The 17,805-nt window shown below is 33.0% G+C and overlaps 1 protein-coding gene across 1 annotated transcript in view; it reads left to right on the top strand.

Moving 5' to 3' along the window:
• The window catches only part of LOC131951252 (laminin-like protein epi-1), a 30,113-nt gene extending 14,601 nt beyond the window's left edge, over positions 1-15,512 (top strand). The window contains exons 17-42 of the mRNA XM_059313607.1: positions 1,594-1,770; positions 2,199-2,336; positions 3,101-3,250; positions 3,631-3,820; positions 4,381-4,525; positions 5,008-5,252; positions 5,704-5,829; positions 6,309-6,497; positions 6,748-7,059; positions 7,775-7,904; positions 8,115-8,262; positions 8,494-8,904; positions 9,017-9,183; positions 9,464-9,590; positions 10,155-10,301; positions 10,512-10,654; positions 10,917-11,105; positions 11,586-11,828; positions 12,265-12,460; positions 12,952-13,137; positions 13,299-13,375; positions 13,583-13,671; positions 14,056-14,180; positions 14,565-14,703; positions 14,896-14,988; positions 15,170-15,512. Coding sequence (XP_059169590.1) covers positions 1,594-1,770; positions 2,199-2,336; positions 3,101-3,250; positions 3,631-3,820; positions 4,381-4,525; positions 5,008-5,252; positions 5,704-5,829; positions 6,309-6,497; positions 6,748-7,059; positions 7,775-7,904; positions 8,115-8,262; positions 8,494-8,904; positions 9,017-9,183; positions 9,464-9,590; positions 10,155-10,301; positions 10,512-10,654; positions 10,917-11,105; positions 11,586-11,828; positions 12,265-12,460; positions 12,952-13,137; positions 13,299-13,375; positions 13,583-13,671; positions 14,056-14,180; positions 14,565-14,703; positions 14,896-14,988; positions 15,170-15,324 — 4,437 coding nt within the window. The 3' untranslated portion in view covers positions 15,325-15,512. The remainder of the gene's footprint in view (positions 1-1,593; positions 1,771-2,198; positions 2,337-3,100; positions 3,251-3,630; positions 3,821-4,380; positions 4,526-5,007; positions 5,253-5,703; positions 5,830-6,308; positions 6,498-6,747; positions 7,060-7,774; positions 7,905-8,114; positions 8,263-8,493; positions 8,905-9,016; positions 9,184-9,463; positions 9,591-10,154; positions 10,302-10,511; positions 10,655-10,916; positions 11,106-11,585; positions 11,829-12,264; positions 12,461-12,951; positions 13,138-13,298; positions 13,376-13,582; positions 13,672-14,055; positions 14,181-14,564; positions 14,704-14,895; positions 14,989-15,169) is intronic.
• Positions 15,513-17,805: the final 2,293 nt, after the last annotated feature.

The following is a 17,805-nucleotide window of genomic DNA, read 5'->3' as shown; positions in this document are numbered from 1 at the left end:
TTGTAATTTTCTTGGCAGTCCCCCAAGATAGTCCTGCCTTTGACAGTTGCTATTCTGCTGTGATCCCCAACGTCTCACTTGGCCTTCCCTGTTTTCTTTTTCCTTGAGACATCCAGTTAGGCGCCACTCTTGTGATGTCATCTGGATTCATTGTGATCTAGTACTCATTCTAAAAGGGATGAAGTGGTCTAGCGTTAGAGAGCTGGACTGCTAACCCGTAAGTCTCGAGTTCAAATACGGGTTCAAATCAGTAGACCGTCCCTGAGTCCACCCAACTCTGATGGGTACCTAACACACGTTAGGGAAAGTAAAGGCGTCTGGGCATAGAGCTGACCACACTATCTCTTCATATGCCGAGGTCACAGAAACAAGTGAACTCTACTTCACTTGCCCTATAGACCGTCAGGTTTGAAAAGGGAACGTTACTTTACTTATTCATTCTAAAAAGTTTTCACTGCAGAGTTGAAATTCTCATCACATTGGTTAATGTAAATCTGCTGTTTCCAAACTGTGATGTGGGTTCCTTCCCCTGGGGAAGTTTGACTCTCTAAGGGGTATGCTGGCATGAGGTGCAAAAAGCTTTGAGAACTCTACAGGAAAAAAATTACAATAGCTAACTTTTAATGTTTGCGATGTATCATCAAATGTTTTCATTTACCTGATTATTGGGATGGTACAATCCATGGAAGTTTCAGCCAGTTAGCAGTTCAAAACATCTGCAGTCAGACAACCACTGTTTTTTTCTGGAATGCAGCTCGAATGGCAGAAGATCTAACTTTAAAAAAAAAATTATTTAAATAAACTATAAAAACTACTTTGAAAAGCTTGATCTTTACATTTTTACAATCATTTTGAAAGATATAAACATCTTACAGTAGGTTGTTGCTTGACTTACATTTTAAGCTGTTGCCTTGGTAATGAAGGCTGTCCTAAAATGACCAATCCACCTTTTCATTTTTTTACAAAGTTCAGCTGTCATTTAAAAAATATATAACTGTCTCTTTATAATAAGTAATTTATTTTATATTCTCAAACTTTAGTTGGAAATATAAAATTAAATGCCTGCCATAATAAACTAAGGTGCTTTTATGTTTAGACACATTGTGATGCTGAAAAATAGTTTGAATTGTTGTCAAAGATTTTTGCTAGTTACTTCCCATTTTAAAATTCAATTTTATCAAGGGAAATAACAGATACTTATGTTCCCAGAGATGTTAAAAATACAGAGGAATTCAGTAGTAATACATTAAAAAATTAGGATAATTGTTTCATTTTTTTTAGAATTCAAAACATTATACCATTTTTTGTTTACCTTTTACACTTTATAGCTTTTAGAATTGTCATCTGATTCTAGTTTAAATAGAAAACTATTAGCTGTATTTATTGCCTAGTTTGTTGACATCTGAATCCTAAATACAACAACAGCTAATAATTGTTGATAGCCTCCTGAAAGAGGATTATTACTTTTCTGTTTAAAAAGCAATCAATGTTAGCAGGCTGCACAGCTTCAATAACCTAATGTTTGAAACCAGCTGATAAATTTCTAGATATTAAAGAAAATACTAACCCTAAACAATTTTTTTGACTTCTCAGGTTTCATCTCTAGTGAATTCTACCTCAACATCCAAGAACAGAAGTGAAATGGAAGTGTCCAGGTTTAGTGCTCTGAAGGATCAAGCCACAAATCTGTCAAGTGATTCAGCAGCAGTTGACCAGCTTCTCTCTAAAAATCTGGGTGTCTTTGATGCCTACAACCAAACTGCTTCTCTGGTAAGTAACTATACTAATTCTCCTCTTCTCTATTCTTAGTTGTAATATTAGAAACGATTTTCTTTGAACATAATTATTACATGCGTCAACATGTTTTGATCGGCATTAAGCCAGTTGACTCCAATTTAAGCCTGCTTTTCTTTCTGGATGTGCCTCTAAGCCTTGGCTTATCCAAAAACACCTGCAGTGCAAGTTGTTTGATTCCGGAGTTTTCTCTCCTAGATGGGTTAATTTCACCAGCCTAACAAGCCTGACCTGCCTGAGGTCAGAACTTGGGAATTTGGGGTCAGCAATTGTGCCCTCTACCACAAGACCACACTGTCCCCTACAAACCAGTACAAACATATTACTATATAATTTTCTGTTATTTGTTTTGTGTACATTTAACTGGTATGTGGGATAAGATGCTTGACATGTTTTGCTTACAGTATTTGAGTGTAAGAGGCAACAGCACTGAAGATTTAGCCCTGACCTTTCAACCTGAACTTAGCCTGGCCACCTCCCTCCTAGCTACTGTACAGGACACAGGCATCATGGCAAATACTAACAACATCATTTATAAACAGGTATCTTTTTTCATGCTTTAAAATTTCAGTGTAAAATCACAAACAAATTTTGTGTTTGATAATTACTTTTCCTCAAAACATTGTATCAAAAAAATTGTAATCTAAATTAACATTAATAATAATGTCATCATCATTTCCTGTTCGTGCCCAAGACACGTCGAGCAGATGAAGTTCATCTGCTTCAGATGCCTTGGCATATGAAGGGATAGCATGGTCAGCACTATGTCCAGTCGCCTTTGTTTCCGTAATGTGAGTTCGGTACTCATCAGATGTGGAAGGACTCAGGGATAACCCACTTATTTGAACCCGGTTTTGAACTCGAGACTCTTGGGTTAGCAGTTTAACTCTCTACTGCTAGACCATTACTGTCATGATTGAACATTCCATTAAACATTTTCCCATGGATTACCTTTTACTAAGTTAACAGTAGTAGGCCACAAATATACATTTCCTTTTAAATTGGGACTTCAAGAAACATGCAATAAAAGATCAGTGTCACTGTAGGAATTAAAGAAGGTGTTTTATTTTTAAACCAAATCTATTTCAGTATTTGTTTATTCAGCTTCCAAAAATTCTACTAATAAAAAGTAATGGCTTAACGGAGTCTATAAATGTGTTTAACCTTTGGGTGTAATAATTGTTAAGTTCAGATTGACATTGAGCCAGTAGCGTGTCTAATAAATGAGACTGCTATCAAGACATAAAGTAATTGTATGATCAGGGTGCATCTAATACAACATACTAAGCAGAGTTCTCAATTTTAGGCCACTACAATAGCAAATATGAGTTCTTCAATGATAAGCTTAAGTGCTGATCTGGATGCCAAGTCTCTTGCAGTTTCAAACTTATCTTCTGTATTGGATACTTTAGATTTTTCCACTTCCTCTGTGGAGAACACCCTAGCTCAGGCTAATGTAAGTTTTTCATTTCATATTTTCAATTGATATATATATATATATATATATATATATATATATATATATATATATATATATATATATATATATATATATATATATATATATATATATATATATATATATATATATATATATATATATATATAAAATTTATTTTTTAATTTACATAAGTATATACAATTCTTCAGAGCTCTGATCACTGAACCAACCTTTCCAGATGGCCTCTCTTATTTGGTTTTGCCTCAGTTTTTTGTTACCATGAGTTTTTTGAGATGACCACTATATCTATTTGCCTAGCGAAATCCCACTTTAATACCATTTAAAAAAATTTAGATTTGTAATTCAAAGTCAGTTTTCCAGATGTTGTGTTGCAGGTGTTTAAATCTCAAGCTGATGATGTGAACAGGTCTGTCAGTGATGTCTTGAACACAGCTGACATGAAATATGCTGACATGAGTTCAAATTTCACTGCTGCCAAAAAGTCAGCCAGTAATGCAGAAACTATTTATAGTGCTAATGCAGCTTCTGTTATGTCATGGGGAGATAATCGCCAATTTCCTATAGGTAGCCTTTATAATAATGTTGCTATTAAACTATCTTTCATTCAAGTAATACTATATTCTTTAACATAGCTTAACAATGAAAATTCTTGCCTGTTGGAAATTATGTTTATTATTAATTAAGGATAGCACAATAAGTTACCTAATCATTGAGCTAAACATGCCTTTTTAAACTCTAATGTACTGTTCCAAGGACTATGTTCAAGGACTATCCTTTCTTTTACCTTTCAGTAATAAGTACATCTGCCATCTTTCACCTTTCAGTAATAAGTACATCTGCCATCTTTCACCTTTCAGTAATAAGTACATCTGCCATCTTTCACCTTTCAGTAATAAGTACATCTGCCATATATTCATGGCAGCTTTGAGAGATTAATACTTTTTAAAATAAAGTAATACATTGAATGGTAGTCTATTATTAAACTAAAATCAACAAACTGGGGCCCTTTAGTGGAATTGTCCTCCCCCTCTTCTTTTAACTACCTACATGGTCCTGAAATGTATGATTGAATATTGACAGGCGTGATAATATAGTCACTGGCATGTATGATTGAATATTGACAGGTGTGAGTAATATAGTCACTGGCAACTTGACGCTGAGAAACTCTTTGGAGTCCACCCCACCCTTGATAGACAAGACCGCGCTGGCTGTCACCCAAGCAGAGGCTCATGTCACAGCCCTGGAAATATCCTACAGTGAAATAAACAGGTGGGTTAGTTGGTCACAGCCCTGGAAATATCCTACAGTGAAATAAACAGGTGGGTTAGTTGCCTCACAGGTATAGCTCTGGTGAGGCGGTCAAGGGACAGAACACAAGACCGCCGACCCTAATGTCTTGATCTCTGTTCTTGATGAAAGGTAAACTCCTTTCATCTGCTCTATGGATCATTAGATCTGAAAGCTCATATTAGAGCTTGAATACCTTTTCTATTCTAGTTTTTAAAACAAACAAAAGATAATATGAAAACAATAACAGTAATTTACATTTTTATTGTAAAAGGAATTATCAGAGCTAGATGAACTCAATGATTTCCTACAGACACAAGCCCAGGGTTCAAACCTGAGACTTTCAGGCGAACTGTACAGCGCTCTTCTTCCCAACAACTCCTTCCCTTATCAAATTTAAAGCACTACGTTAAAAGAAAATAGATTGAGTTTATTTCACACAATGAACATTTTGTAATCCCCAGGACATACCAGAACATCTCTACTCTAGGTAAAGCTGCGGTACAAATCATTGATGACTTCAACACAGCAACACAAAACTTGGACAGCGCTGTCTCAATGATACAGTCAGCTGACCAGCTTGTCCTGCTCATTCAGGGAAACATCACATCAGAGCTGGTCGACAGGATGAGGGCAGAGTTTGAGGCTGAGAGGAATAGTAGTGAGACACTCAGAAATTATGTCATGGCTGTTGATTTTCAAACTCAGGGTAAGGATTGTTTTCTTATAGAATAAAAACAATAATTAAAGAATAGCTCAGGGTTAGGATTGTTGTTTATATAATAAAAACAATAATTAAAAAAGAACTCAGGATAAGGACTGTTGTTTATAAAATAAAAACAATAATTTAAAAAAAGCTCAGGGTAAGGATTGTTTTCTTATATAATAAAAACAATAATTAAGGAAGAAGGTGTTAGTTAAAGAAAAAAAATTGTGCCCATAATTGGTTATAATAGGTTATAACAAAATTAAGATGTTTGTGCCATTGTTCTGTTTAAAAATATATTTAAAGGATGTAGGACTAGATATTAAATGAATTTATAATTTTATTCCTTTTTAGCTGTTATTTTATGTATACACAATGCATCAGTGTGTTTACTTGTTTAAAGTCCTACCTAGTGGTAAGCTTCAATATTGAAACATGCAAGTTTTTTATATAGTTCTACAGAATGGAGTCAGCACTGCAGCCAACAGGATCAACAATGAGCTTGCCCAGTGGTCACCTGCTGTTGTGGAGCTGGACGCTATGATAACTGCTGCCCAAGGCTTGAACACTCTTTACAAAGGTGACTCATACTAAACAGACATGTTGCTTGCAAATAATTTATTGTAAGCTGTAGAAAACAAAGTAGTAATTCCATTTTCTGCTGGCTGGGCCATGAGTTGTTGTATAGGTGAATTTTACCTGCCAGTGTTGTTGGCAGAGACAAGGTTAAGATTAATCTCCAGGCTAAGCTCAAGAATTGGGTCAGGTAAAAGGTTCTTTTGTAATAAATTAAGTTTCTTAAAGTGTAATTAATTGTTAATTGAGTGTGCTAAACAAGATGGTAAAACTGTGTATAACATCTCATGTCCAGTCATGTAGCAACAAACTGTTTAACATGTCCAGTCATATAACAACAAACTGTGTATAACATGTCCAGTCATACAACAAACTGTGTATAACATGTCCAGTCATACAACAAACTGTGTATAACATGTCCAGTCATGTAACAAACTGTATAACATGTCCAGTCATATAACAAACTGTGTATTACCTCTCTAGACAGCCCAGCAGCTGGCCAACTGTCAGACGCAGCCAGTAAACTACAAGAGGCCGCCACTGTGGTGCAAACAGCCGCCTCCAGTGCTGCTAGCCAGGACAATGTCCTCAACCAGAAACAGGGGGACATTGATACACTTTACAATCAGACTGATAGAGCCCTTGACTTGCAGAAATCACTTGAACAGCGATGTGAGTTGTGTTATGCATGGAATTATTCAATCTGTCATTTTAATTGTATTACCAAAGTTTATTATTATGATTAACTTGCTTTTAAAAAAACAATATTAGAAAATAGCAAAATGGTTTGATAATAAAATAAAAAAATGTATTTCCCAAAATAATAATTTGATTTTTCTTTCTTTTTAAGAGTTGATACTATTGATAGTAATTTATTAAAATGGTTACACTACTAAATCATCTTGTTTTTTTGTATTCCTAGTGATAAACCAAGACTCCAATCTAAATGTGTTCAAACAAAACATGACGTCTGCTAGTTCCCTGTTGCAAGCTACAGACCAGACGACCAAAGACATTGAAAGCAAGATTGCAGTTTTAAAAAAGAAAATGGAAATGGCTGAAGCAGCCCTGGCCAAGTTGCGCCAGCCTGTCACTTTTGATGGGAACCTCGGCCTGCAAATTGTCAACCCTGGAAACAATGTTCAGCGAGTGTTTGATGACATTGTTGTAGATTTGAGAAAACCTTCAAACTTCAGCAATGGTGTTTTCTTTTATGTGGATAACCCATCATCAGGTAGGCTCAAATTAAACAATTTAATATACAGATCTTTTGTAAATCTTCAGTTTTTATTTTACAACTTTTTAATATTTAACCTTGCCGTTGTGATCTTTTTTAACTAAATTTTAAAAAACACCCTTTTGGACTAATATATACATTTTAAAAATGAAGTAGAGTTCATCTGTTTCTTTAATCTCAGCATTTGTGCTAATCTCTATGCCAAAGGAATAAATAAAAAATACAGTGGCATGAGAAGATAGAAAACAAAAAACTATTGAGATGTGTCGACAGAAAATAATAGAAATGCAAATCATGGAAAGAAAAAGGTGAAGTATTGGCCACCTGCTTAGAAAGTATACTAACATCAGACTGCAACAGGGCTAGAGTGGAACCCTCAAGGCAAGCAGTGGTCAACCCAAGAGAAGATGACAACACATCATCAGCATCATGCTGGATGAGGCTGAAAAATTGTGCCTGGGGGCAGTGAAAAGCTCTGAGTTAAGTTGTATACTCCTGAAGGAACCAGAAGGAATGATGATGACTATACCAAGCTGCCTTTAGTTTCTTAAGTTTCTCAGACTAGTCAGAAGTGTGGCTACAGAGATGTTCCACAGACTTGATTCTGTGACTCAGATATAAGACTAACATCTTAATCAGGATCTCTATAAATTGACCCTATGTTGCTTTTTTTTTAAATTTTACAGTCTTACATTCTTTTTATTCACTTTAGGAGCAGAGCTGCAACTAGGTGTAGCCAATGATACACTGTATTTTGAGTTCAGCACTGGAGTACAGAATGTCAGGGTTCCAAGTCGTTTTGCTGGCTGTGATGATTGTTGGGTTAGGCTCTCTGCCACAAGGTTGATACAAAATTTTAAACTGGACTTTTTATTAACCAGCAATTATGTTTGCTTAGTTAAACCTAGTGCCTCAAATGAATTAATGATGGGGCCACAATGTTGATAACAATTACTTTTTTACTGGACTTGTAATCAACCATCTATTAGGTGTTTGTTTAGCTATGCAAAGTGCCTGACATGAATTAATGATATGTTTGATATTTGGACCAGATATGCAAATGTAGGTCATCTTGCTGTAACATTGTTGTCAACTGGAGGACTAGTATCTGACAGTGTTACTGCACCTGATAACTCATTAGCCCGAGAAATTACCTTGAACTCTGCTCTTTTTATTGGTTCACTTCCAGATACAAAGGAGGTCAGAATTCTGTTTTATGTAATGCATAACATAAAATGTTCAAGTAAATAATAATATAGATTATCAGTAGATATTAGAATTTATTGGTAAAGGAAAACACAATCAACAAAAAACAACCAAATTATTATAATTGCATGTTTCTTAGGATATGAATGTTTACTTAACTTTCTATCTTATCAGTTTACCCAAATTTTTGTGGGAAAATTTCATGAGACATTTTCACATTCCCAGACTAGTAAAGTGAGAGATCGAAGTTTTAAGGGCTGCCTGGACAACCTGGTGTACCAAAGTCAGGAAATCAACCTGTGGGTCACGCAGTCATCAGGAACAAGCTCCCGCACCTGCTGCCAGAGTCCCCCTGCTCTACCCTCCACCCCAACAGTTCCAGGAATATCTTTCTCCGGGTTTGGGTACATCACATTCTCACCTGGGACTCTGGTCTTGTCTGACATCATGCAGGTCAGCTTAGAATTCCGGACGTTCTCCACCTCGGCTACCATGCTTTCAATTTCTTCAGCGGACGGCAGAACAGTTTACTCTGTGCTGATTGATTCTGGTCTGGTTGTGTGGGTCATCAATGTCGACGGAGTTCAAATTAGGTTGCAGAGTCAGATGCCATATGCAACTGGAAGGTGGGCTCAGGTAAAATCTCATCATTACCTGTGAGAAAAATCAATCAAAAACACCTGTTTTAAGTCTCTAAGAAAGATTTTCACTGAATAAGTTTAATATTGAGACAATTTTTTTGCCACAGGTCCTAACAACAAGAGAACAGCAAAATCTGAAGTTGTCAGTCCGGTATTTGGATGACCCAAGTAGTTTAAATGTCGACAACTATACAGTTACTTTCCCATTGAACTTGACCCCCTTGAATGACATGAGTATTTTATTTGGCTCCAATACTGTCAATTTAAATAATAGGTCAGTAGTTAAAATAACTAGTTAAAATTTATTAAATAAAATATTTTTTTATTGAAAGTTTACTTTCATTGTTACCTACTATTTTGTTCATAAAGTGATAACATTTGGCCAAATATGAATTCCCAAACTATAAAAATTGTATTAAAACATGTTCTCAATACAAATATTTAAAAATAACCACAGTAAACATCACATTCATTTTTATCAATAACCATAACCTTAATCATGCATCTTCTGCTAGCTACGCCTACTTAAAAGGTTATGAAATTATTTTCATCAGAAATTCAATCTTTGCTGGCTGTATGAGAAATGTGTCCCTCAGTAGCACGTCAACGACAATACGACCAAACTTCGTGGACAACGTCACATACTCCGCTGGTATCAGCACTAGCGGATGTTATGAAAATGTCAGTAACTTATTGTTTCTTCACTCTGTAATTCATGTTTTTTCATTTATTATTTTTATTTGAACAAAAATCCAGTGTAGTTTTTTTTTAAAATAGGTATATGAGTTTAGAAATCATAAAAGTTAAAGATCATTTGATTTTATTAAAAAATGTGAAGGGGTTCCTAAATGATAAAATTATCAGTTTTAAAATAGACTTTAACAAATTTGATGAGTCTTACAGTGGTTACACAACTGTTATATCAATGAGGCCAGATAAATACTGTAGACCTTAGAAACCAGCATGCATTAATATATTGTTATAATTATGACATATTCATATTTCACTACAGTCCTACTTGTTCACTAATCACATAAATTCCACAAATAAGATTACTACATATTCATATTTCTCTATAGGCCTACTTGTTCTCCAATCACATAAATTCCACAAAAAAGAATTCAGCTTGTACACAGTATTGGTTAAAAGTTCTGTAAAGAAAATCAAATAATGTTTTTTATTAGTTTATAACTAGTTGTTTTTTTTTAAACTGATTAATAAATTAATTATTTTTTATTTTTTTAGGTAGTCAGTGGACTAAGTTTTACCACAGAGATGTCCTATGCCCAGTTGCAAGTCAAAGACCCTTTACAACAGATTAATAAATTGGAAATGACTATAGTCACACAAGAGCCTAATGCTGTACTTTTATATATTTATGCCTCAGATTCTGTTAGTATTTTATTTTTTAAACTAATGTTTTTAATATTATTAATAAATGTACTGTTTTATTTAAGTTGTTTTAAGCTAGTTTTTAAATTATATACTTATTTATATCCTACATTTGTATCAACAGTCCAAAGCAGTGTCTAGTTTGGAAAAATAATATAAACTGAAGACGATGCATATAAAATAAACTTTCTAAAAATATTTTTGACTCAGCTTCGCTTCCTGTACCTGGCCGTGTTTGGGGGAAATGTTGTCTTGGTCTATCGACAAAATGAAACCTCCACAGTGGTCAGTGCAAATAACTACATCAGTGATGGTCAGCAACACACCATAGTTCTGGACTGTACTACATTAAGGTAATAATAATAATGAGACAAATAAACTGTATCTTTTACAAATACTAAAATAGCAAACAAATTTTATTGTCATTTTATTACTTCTATAATAGTGAAATAACGCTTAAGTTTCCATTTTCAAGTAAATTTTGAACTGCTACCACTATACTAAAATGTACTATAGGAAGAAAATTTAACAAAATTTTACACATTGTAAGTTGCGTTATTTATTTGGACTTTCGTGTACAAGCGTGTACCAAAAAAAACATTTTTCCCTCCCCAGGGTTTCTGTGAGAATTGATAACATTGTGTTTGAGGACACATCCCAAACACTGAGTGTCAGCTACCTGACATTCCCTGCTAATGTTGCCCTGTATCTTGGGGGTGTGCCAGAAGGGACGACACTTCCCCCACAGTGTCCAGTCACACAGTCTGCTGCTGGAGGAATAACCAAACTTCTGATAAATAACAAGTTAGTTACGCAGCATTTTAAAAATATTTGTTTCTTATTTGTTTTCTTATATGTAAATAATTTTTTTATGTTGATGAGCTATTGTTTTTGAGAAAACTATTATTAAAAAGAGTACTGCTGTTTAGTATTATGTATTAGCATATATGTGTTTAGTTATATATAACTAACTTTTTAAAATGATTTTTAGTGTAGCCTATAAGCCCTACCTCAGATAAGTAAAATATTTTCTGCAGCAATATTATTAAAATGTTATTTGCCTAAATTATTTTGTTTTTAGAAAAAACCTTTTATATATATATATATATATATATATATATATATATATATATATATATATAAAATTACTAAACATCAAGTGTATATTTATGTATAAAAATACTTTTTATAACAAATTAGTTTATTCAACAAAAATTATGGCACACATTTATAATTTTCTTTTAACAGAATTAAAGTAACAAATTTACTATTGAACTGTTTCAGTCCTGTAGACTTACACCAAAGCAGCATCATCAGCAGCAAGGACGTGTCTCTGGCTGGTGTACAGGGAACTCTGAGTGCCACACCTGCCCCACCTGTAGCCACACCCACACCATACACCTGCGCCCCTGCACCAAATCCAGCTTACCTGTCCCTGAGTGAAGGAATTCTAATGTCTGGGGCTAATGAAATCAACTGGTCAGGTCTGGGAGCCAACCCAAATCTCCTAGAGCTGTTTGAAGGAATGTAAGTTGTAGTAGGCTACACAGGATGTAGTGGAGCAATAGATATTTGTTATTACATTTATTTACTAAATTTGTTTGAAATGAGGGACGTTTGTTCCAGAAAATGAGGATGGTTCATAGAATTATTTTTTTATATAGAATCTTTATGTAGAATTATTATAGTTCATAATTGTCATTTATATTCCTGAAAATAAAATGATAATCTATTTAAAAGTAATTCTATAAATAATTGTTTTTTTTTGTAAGTTAGTTCTTTCAAATAAAGTTTTGTTTTCTGTGATTTTTAGTTTTGCAATTTTAGTTTTTGTTTATCATCACTTAAGATTCCATCTAGCATTATATATATATATATATATATATATATATATATATATATTTAAGACCTGAGCTCCCCTGTTTAATTAACTTTATTTAATTAAACTTGTCTCCCTGAACAGGTTTAGCCTAGATATTGATTTTGCAATCTACAAGGCAGATGGTGTGATATTGTATGTTGCTGATATGACTAACAACCCGACATATTATTTTATTATCTATGTGATGAATGGGAAATTCCATGTTGCCATGAAAACATCCCTTAATTCCTATGATCTTCAAGTTGAAGAGTCGTTTAATGATGCCAAGAGATACAGTGTTAGTATTTATTATTGTTTAATTATAAATAGAATTATTGCACACTCATTATATATTATAAAGGAATGGGAAGGTGGTTTATCTTTTGTGATAGTTTAGTAGAGTTGAGTGGTAGAAAGCAATACCTTTGACTTTTGTCATTATTTTTTCTAAATTTTTGGTATTTATGTTTGACACTATTGGCACGGGTATGTTTGATAAATGAAAGTTAGGATTTACAATTACTTAAAATAAAATTAAGGATTTACAACTATTTGAAATAAAAATATAACCTGATATTTTTTTTAAATGGTTTGTGTTTTCCATTTAAAAGATGTCATATTTTTCTTTTATAAAACATACAATATCCTTAACTAATATTTTAAGTTAAATATTCAAATCTATCTTTGTAAGAATGTTATAAATAATCACCAGGTTTTATCTGGTAAAACATTTATTAATTTATTTATTTGTTATCATTATATTTGAATATTTTGTGTTCTAAATTTCAGTTAACTGTCTTGAAAAGCAATGATTTTCTTGCTGTGGCTGGGCCTTTAAAGAATTACATCAACTCTGGTGCATCACCAAATATCACATCATCCTTAACATTCCCTACATCTTCTGGTGTATTTATAGGGAACATTGGACCAAATGTACTGCCTAATTCTCCTTTACCACGGGCATTCATTTTACAGGTAACTCCCCTTTTATTGCATATGTCTATTTTTTAAAATAGTTTTTATGATTACATTTTAATTGTTCACAGTTAACTTTAATGCAATTATGTGAACTACCTTAATGTCTTCGCTTACATTCCAAACATTGATTATTTAATGCTCCCGTATAATTGATATAGCAATCCAAAGTTTCTTTTGCTGGTGCATTATATGCTGTTAAACTCAAAACAACTGCAGAAATAGCATTGCCAATCATGTAAGTTTGATTAATATTATAATTTATTAGTTAACATAACTTAAGCACTCTGATTTAAGTGGTAAGCCTACTTAATTTATTTATTTATGGTTATACATTTTTTTTTAAATGTATACAGTTAAGTTTTTATTTTGATAATCAGTTACAATTTATCTAAGTTTGCTTCTATGGCAGTAACTCATAAGAAGTCAATTTTTCAATGCATAGGTCTCTGGATCGTACCAAGTTTCCAGCCATTCCCGCTGCTGTTTACTATGGGATTTCCTTATCTGGAGTTAACTCTTATCTAGGACTAGGTACATTTATAAAGACTTTTTTTTTTTATGGTTCCTTGTTCTACATGTTTAAGTTAACCAATTGAATATGAACTATATTCTCTTTATAAGCTAAAATATTTTTCTCTGTGTAAAATGGAAAAGAGTTTAGGATTTAATTTCTTTACTCTGTCTTTATTTTCTCACAAATTTGCATTCTGGAACACTATTTCATCTAAAAAATAAACATCATATTTCAGAAATGTTTGTTATGGCCTATACTTGAATCAATGATAACTAACATAAATAGTTTATAATAATTGTAAATATAGTCTCCATTGGCTAGTTAGACAATCCTATATCATACAATCTTCACTATAATATTGCTGGGGTTTAAAATTAAAATCGTAATTATCCCATCACTAGGAACCTACACCATCAACACCAGTTTAACCATAGAGGTTACCATGACAACCATATCTGAGTCTGGTTTACTCTTTGCTTTGTTTAAAGATGGCAAATTTGTAGCTGTTGATGTAAAAAGCAATCAGGTTAAGTTTTAAGCTTATCATTTATTCAATAATTTCAAGAATATAATTTATGCTTGGTTATTCAAACATATATTTTTAATAATAATTTTGGAAGATATAATATGGACTAAATATCTAGGCCTTAATATTAAAACTAAGTAATTTTGTATCGGTTTTAAGAATAATTAAAATCTTACAATTTATTTTTATCACACCTATATATTAAAAAGTTATTAATAAAAAAATTGTATTTGTCAAATGCAAAATGTAAAAATATTAAATATAAAAAAAAATTAATTAATATTTAAACTTGCATTTTTAAAACTGTAATCCCTTTGAAATGTTTATTCATATATGACATGAACAAATGAATTTCAATTTTCTTTTTTATTTTGTTAATAACAGCTGAAACTACACCTGTCTCCTTCTTACCCTGGTATAACCACACCTCTGACACTAACACTGGATACATCTGTCAGGCTCTGTGATGGAATGATTCATAACATCAAGATTGAGATTGATAACAGCCTGGCAACTCTCACAGGTGCACAAAATACAAGTTTAATTTTACATTATTCAAAAACAACCAATCCATTAACTAAACTTGTGATTAATTTTTTAAGGTAGCTTTTTCATTCAGTTAAGTATTTATTGTAATAATTTTGAACGTACTAAAATCTAATCATCAATTTGAATAGTTTTTATAGCAGCTGTTTTTGTTTTTATTTTGAATTAGTTGACAACGTAAGCAGACCTTCTCGAGTGATACCTGTTAGCAATGCACTGCTAGGGATTACAGATGCACAGTTTTACATTGCTGGTTTACCAGGTACAAAATCAAATATAATTGTTTTTAAAGGAACAAATGCAATTTTATTAATTGGAGAAAAGCCGTATTAAAAATAGAATGTATAAAAATATATCATGCAAAATATTAGAAAAATTAGATTTAAATCACTTATATCAAGACCTTTTATCTCAATAATCTCTGACATTTTTTTTTATTCCAGAAGCTGTTGGGGCACTAGGTATAGTGACTTCTAGCAGTATAAAATCTTGTGTTATGTCAGCAACTCTCACCACTGGTACAGCAGAGAAAGTTACTTTTGATCCGACTCAATACGCCTCATCAAGTTCGGGTACCTCTTACAGCTGTCCTCACTAAAATCAAGCTTTGGTTTTGTTTACTATTATAAATTCCGTACACAATATTTTTATTTTTATAAAAGTGATATATAAATATTTTTTTCGTGTAAACATTCTGCTATGTAAGAAATTAACTAATAGAAGAAAAATAACTTTTAACATTTTTATAATGATTAAAAACAAGCAAGTAACAAAAATTAATTTATGTTAAGCTTTTTTAAGATAAATATATAAAAAAAAATTAAGTAATTAATTTTACTTAATTAAATTAAATAAAAATATTAAATAATTCATTAAATAATATTATGTATAGGTTGTAAACATATAAGAATATTATTTGTATACATATTTTATTTCAAAATTAGTTTTGCTTATTGTTAATGTAATAAGAGTATTAAAGTTTGAGCACCTATTTTTGTCTCATTTTTCTATTCCACAAAACCTCTGAAGCAATATTTTATCTAATGAGTCCCTTTTGAAATGTTCTAACACAATCAATTATTTTCATTCCTTAAGATATTTAAATATATTGAAAAGTTTACTTTTCCATCTTTACCCACAGTTTCTAAATCCTTGCATACAATAAATCTGGAAAAAAATTAAGAACCTGTGTTTATTTTTTTTTTCTAATTTTTTGTGATGTTGATATTCTTAGATTTATAAAACAATTGCTTCTAAAGTCAGCAAACATAGGTAGTATAATAATGTAGTGTGATGAGCATTCATCAGACATACACCATTGTATTCACACAAAGATATACATAATTATATATATATATATATATATATATATATATATATATATATATATATGATTGTGTATGTGTAGTACTTAAAAGAGAAATATGTCAATAATCTATGGTCTTGCAGTTCTGTTGGCATTAACTATATTGAGCTTATTGTTTGTCAAAAAGAACTTTTAAAAGCTTACACTAAGGAAGGCACTTACTACTCAGCTAACTTGACTCTTAACCTCAACTATATCTGCAGCTGAATGCAGCCTAAATGATTTTTGATTCTTTAGGTTGTGATATTCTACCTCTAATAAACACAACAATATTATACATTGTCCAAAAATAAATATAAATAGCCTAGACCTCATGGTTGTTCGGCTTTAAAGTTGTAATGGTAAAATTGGATGCTGTCATAAAAAGGTGATTCGACAGAGATATTTTAAAAGAAAGAGACAGCTGGTATCAACAACTCAAAAGCAACCATTTTGGATAGAAAATATGCTTCTTAAAAATACCATTATAATTGATGTAATCTAAGAAAAATGCAATGGAAATCAAGAGGCTACTCTGCATATACATATATATATATATATACAGGGGCGTAGCGAGGGGGGGGGGCGGGGGGTGCGGACCGCACCGGGTGACACCATTTAGGGGGGTGACACCAAGGCAAAAAATAGCAAAATATAGAGAGAAAAACTTGAGGGGGGGGGGGGTGCAAATCGAAAGTTTGAGGGGGGGGGGGTGCAAAACGAAAACTTGAGGGGGGGGGGTGCAAATTGAAGGGACCGGGAAGGGTCGCAACGCCTCTGGGGGGTGACACCATTAAGTGCCGCACCGGGTGACACCATTAAGTGCCGCACCGGGTGACACCCGACCTCGCTACGCCACTGTATATATATATATATATATATATATATATATATATATATATATATATATATATATATATATATATATATATATATATATATATATATATATATATATATGTTATGGTCAATATATATATATATATGTTGGCCGGCTCTCTTGGCCGAAGAACTTAGCACTAAGAGCGTATTTTGTACATTGGCCGGCCAATGCGCGCACTGGCCGGGATGACCTGGCCAATGTTCTATCTAGACTAAGTTGTGATCGCGTTTTCATTATTCTGGGTGCGGTTTCATTGAGAGTAACGTATTGTTTAGCTCTTGTTTGTATAGCATTCTATATGTAAGGCGACATGGACCAAAAGGGCCGTCAGACCATGAGACTGACATAGCAGATGGCTGTCAAAAGAAAAAAAATTAAATCCATGTAAGTTTCCATATATGGGCTACAACTTTACTGTATGTGACAGTCTCCTTCATGAAAAACATTGTAGTGCATCCCATTATTGTGGATCCTGTGGCAACGGTGTCCGTACTATTTGTGGAGTACCCAATGAAGCAGGCGAAGGTACGAAGGAAATATTACCTACAGATTGTGTCACAACAGGTCAGCAGCTCATACTACTCAAGGTGCTAAGATGCTTAAAACATCAAATACAAAATTTAAACAAGCTGAAGTGGTTGACAATGTACGCATCCGTATACCAGATGTTGACAGAGGTCGCGGTGATCCCAGTGGCGTCATTGCAGTTGTCATAAGCGTCGAGGGCGCTTTCTACAAGCTAGGAACGGAACATGGTGTTCTAAAGCAACTGAATGCTAGAAGTGAGTTTTCAATTCTTCACGAAAAACTGCTCTTATTGTCGTCAGTTGGCACTTAGGAAAAATCACTAC

Source organism: Physella acuta, unplaced genomic scaffold (assembly GCF_028476545.2).
Source record: "Physella acuta isolate Inbredline_101_S28 unplaced genomic scaffold, ASM2847654v3 ptg000805l, whole genome shotgun sequence".
Taxonomy (NCBI): Eukaryota; Metazoa; Mollusca; class Gastropoda; family Physidae; genus Physella; species Physella acuta.
This window is presented reverse-complemented; position numbering and strand designations above follow the sequence as displayed.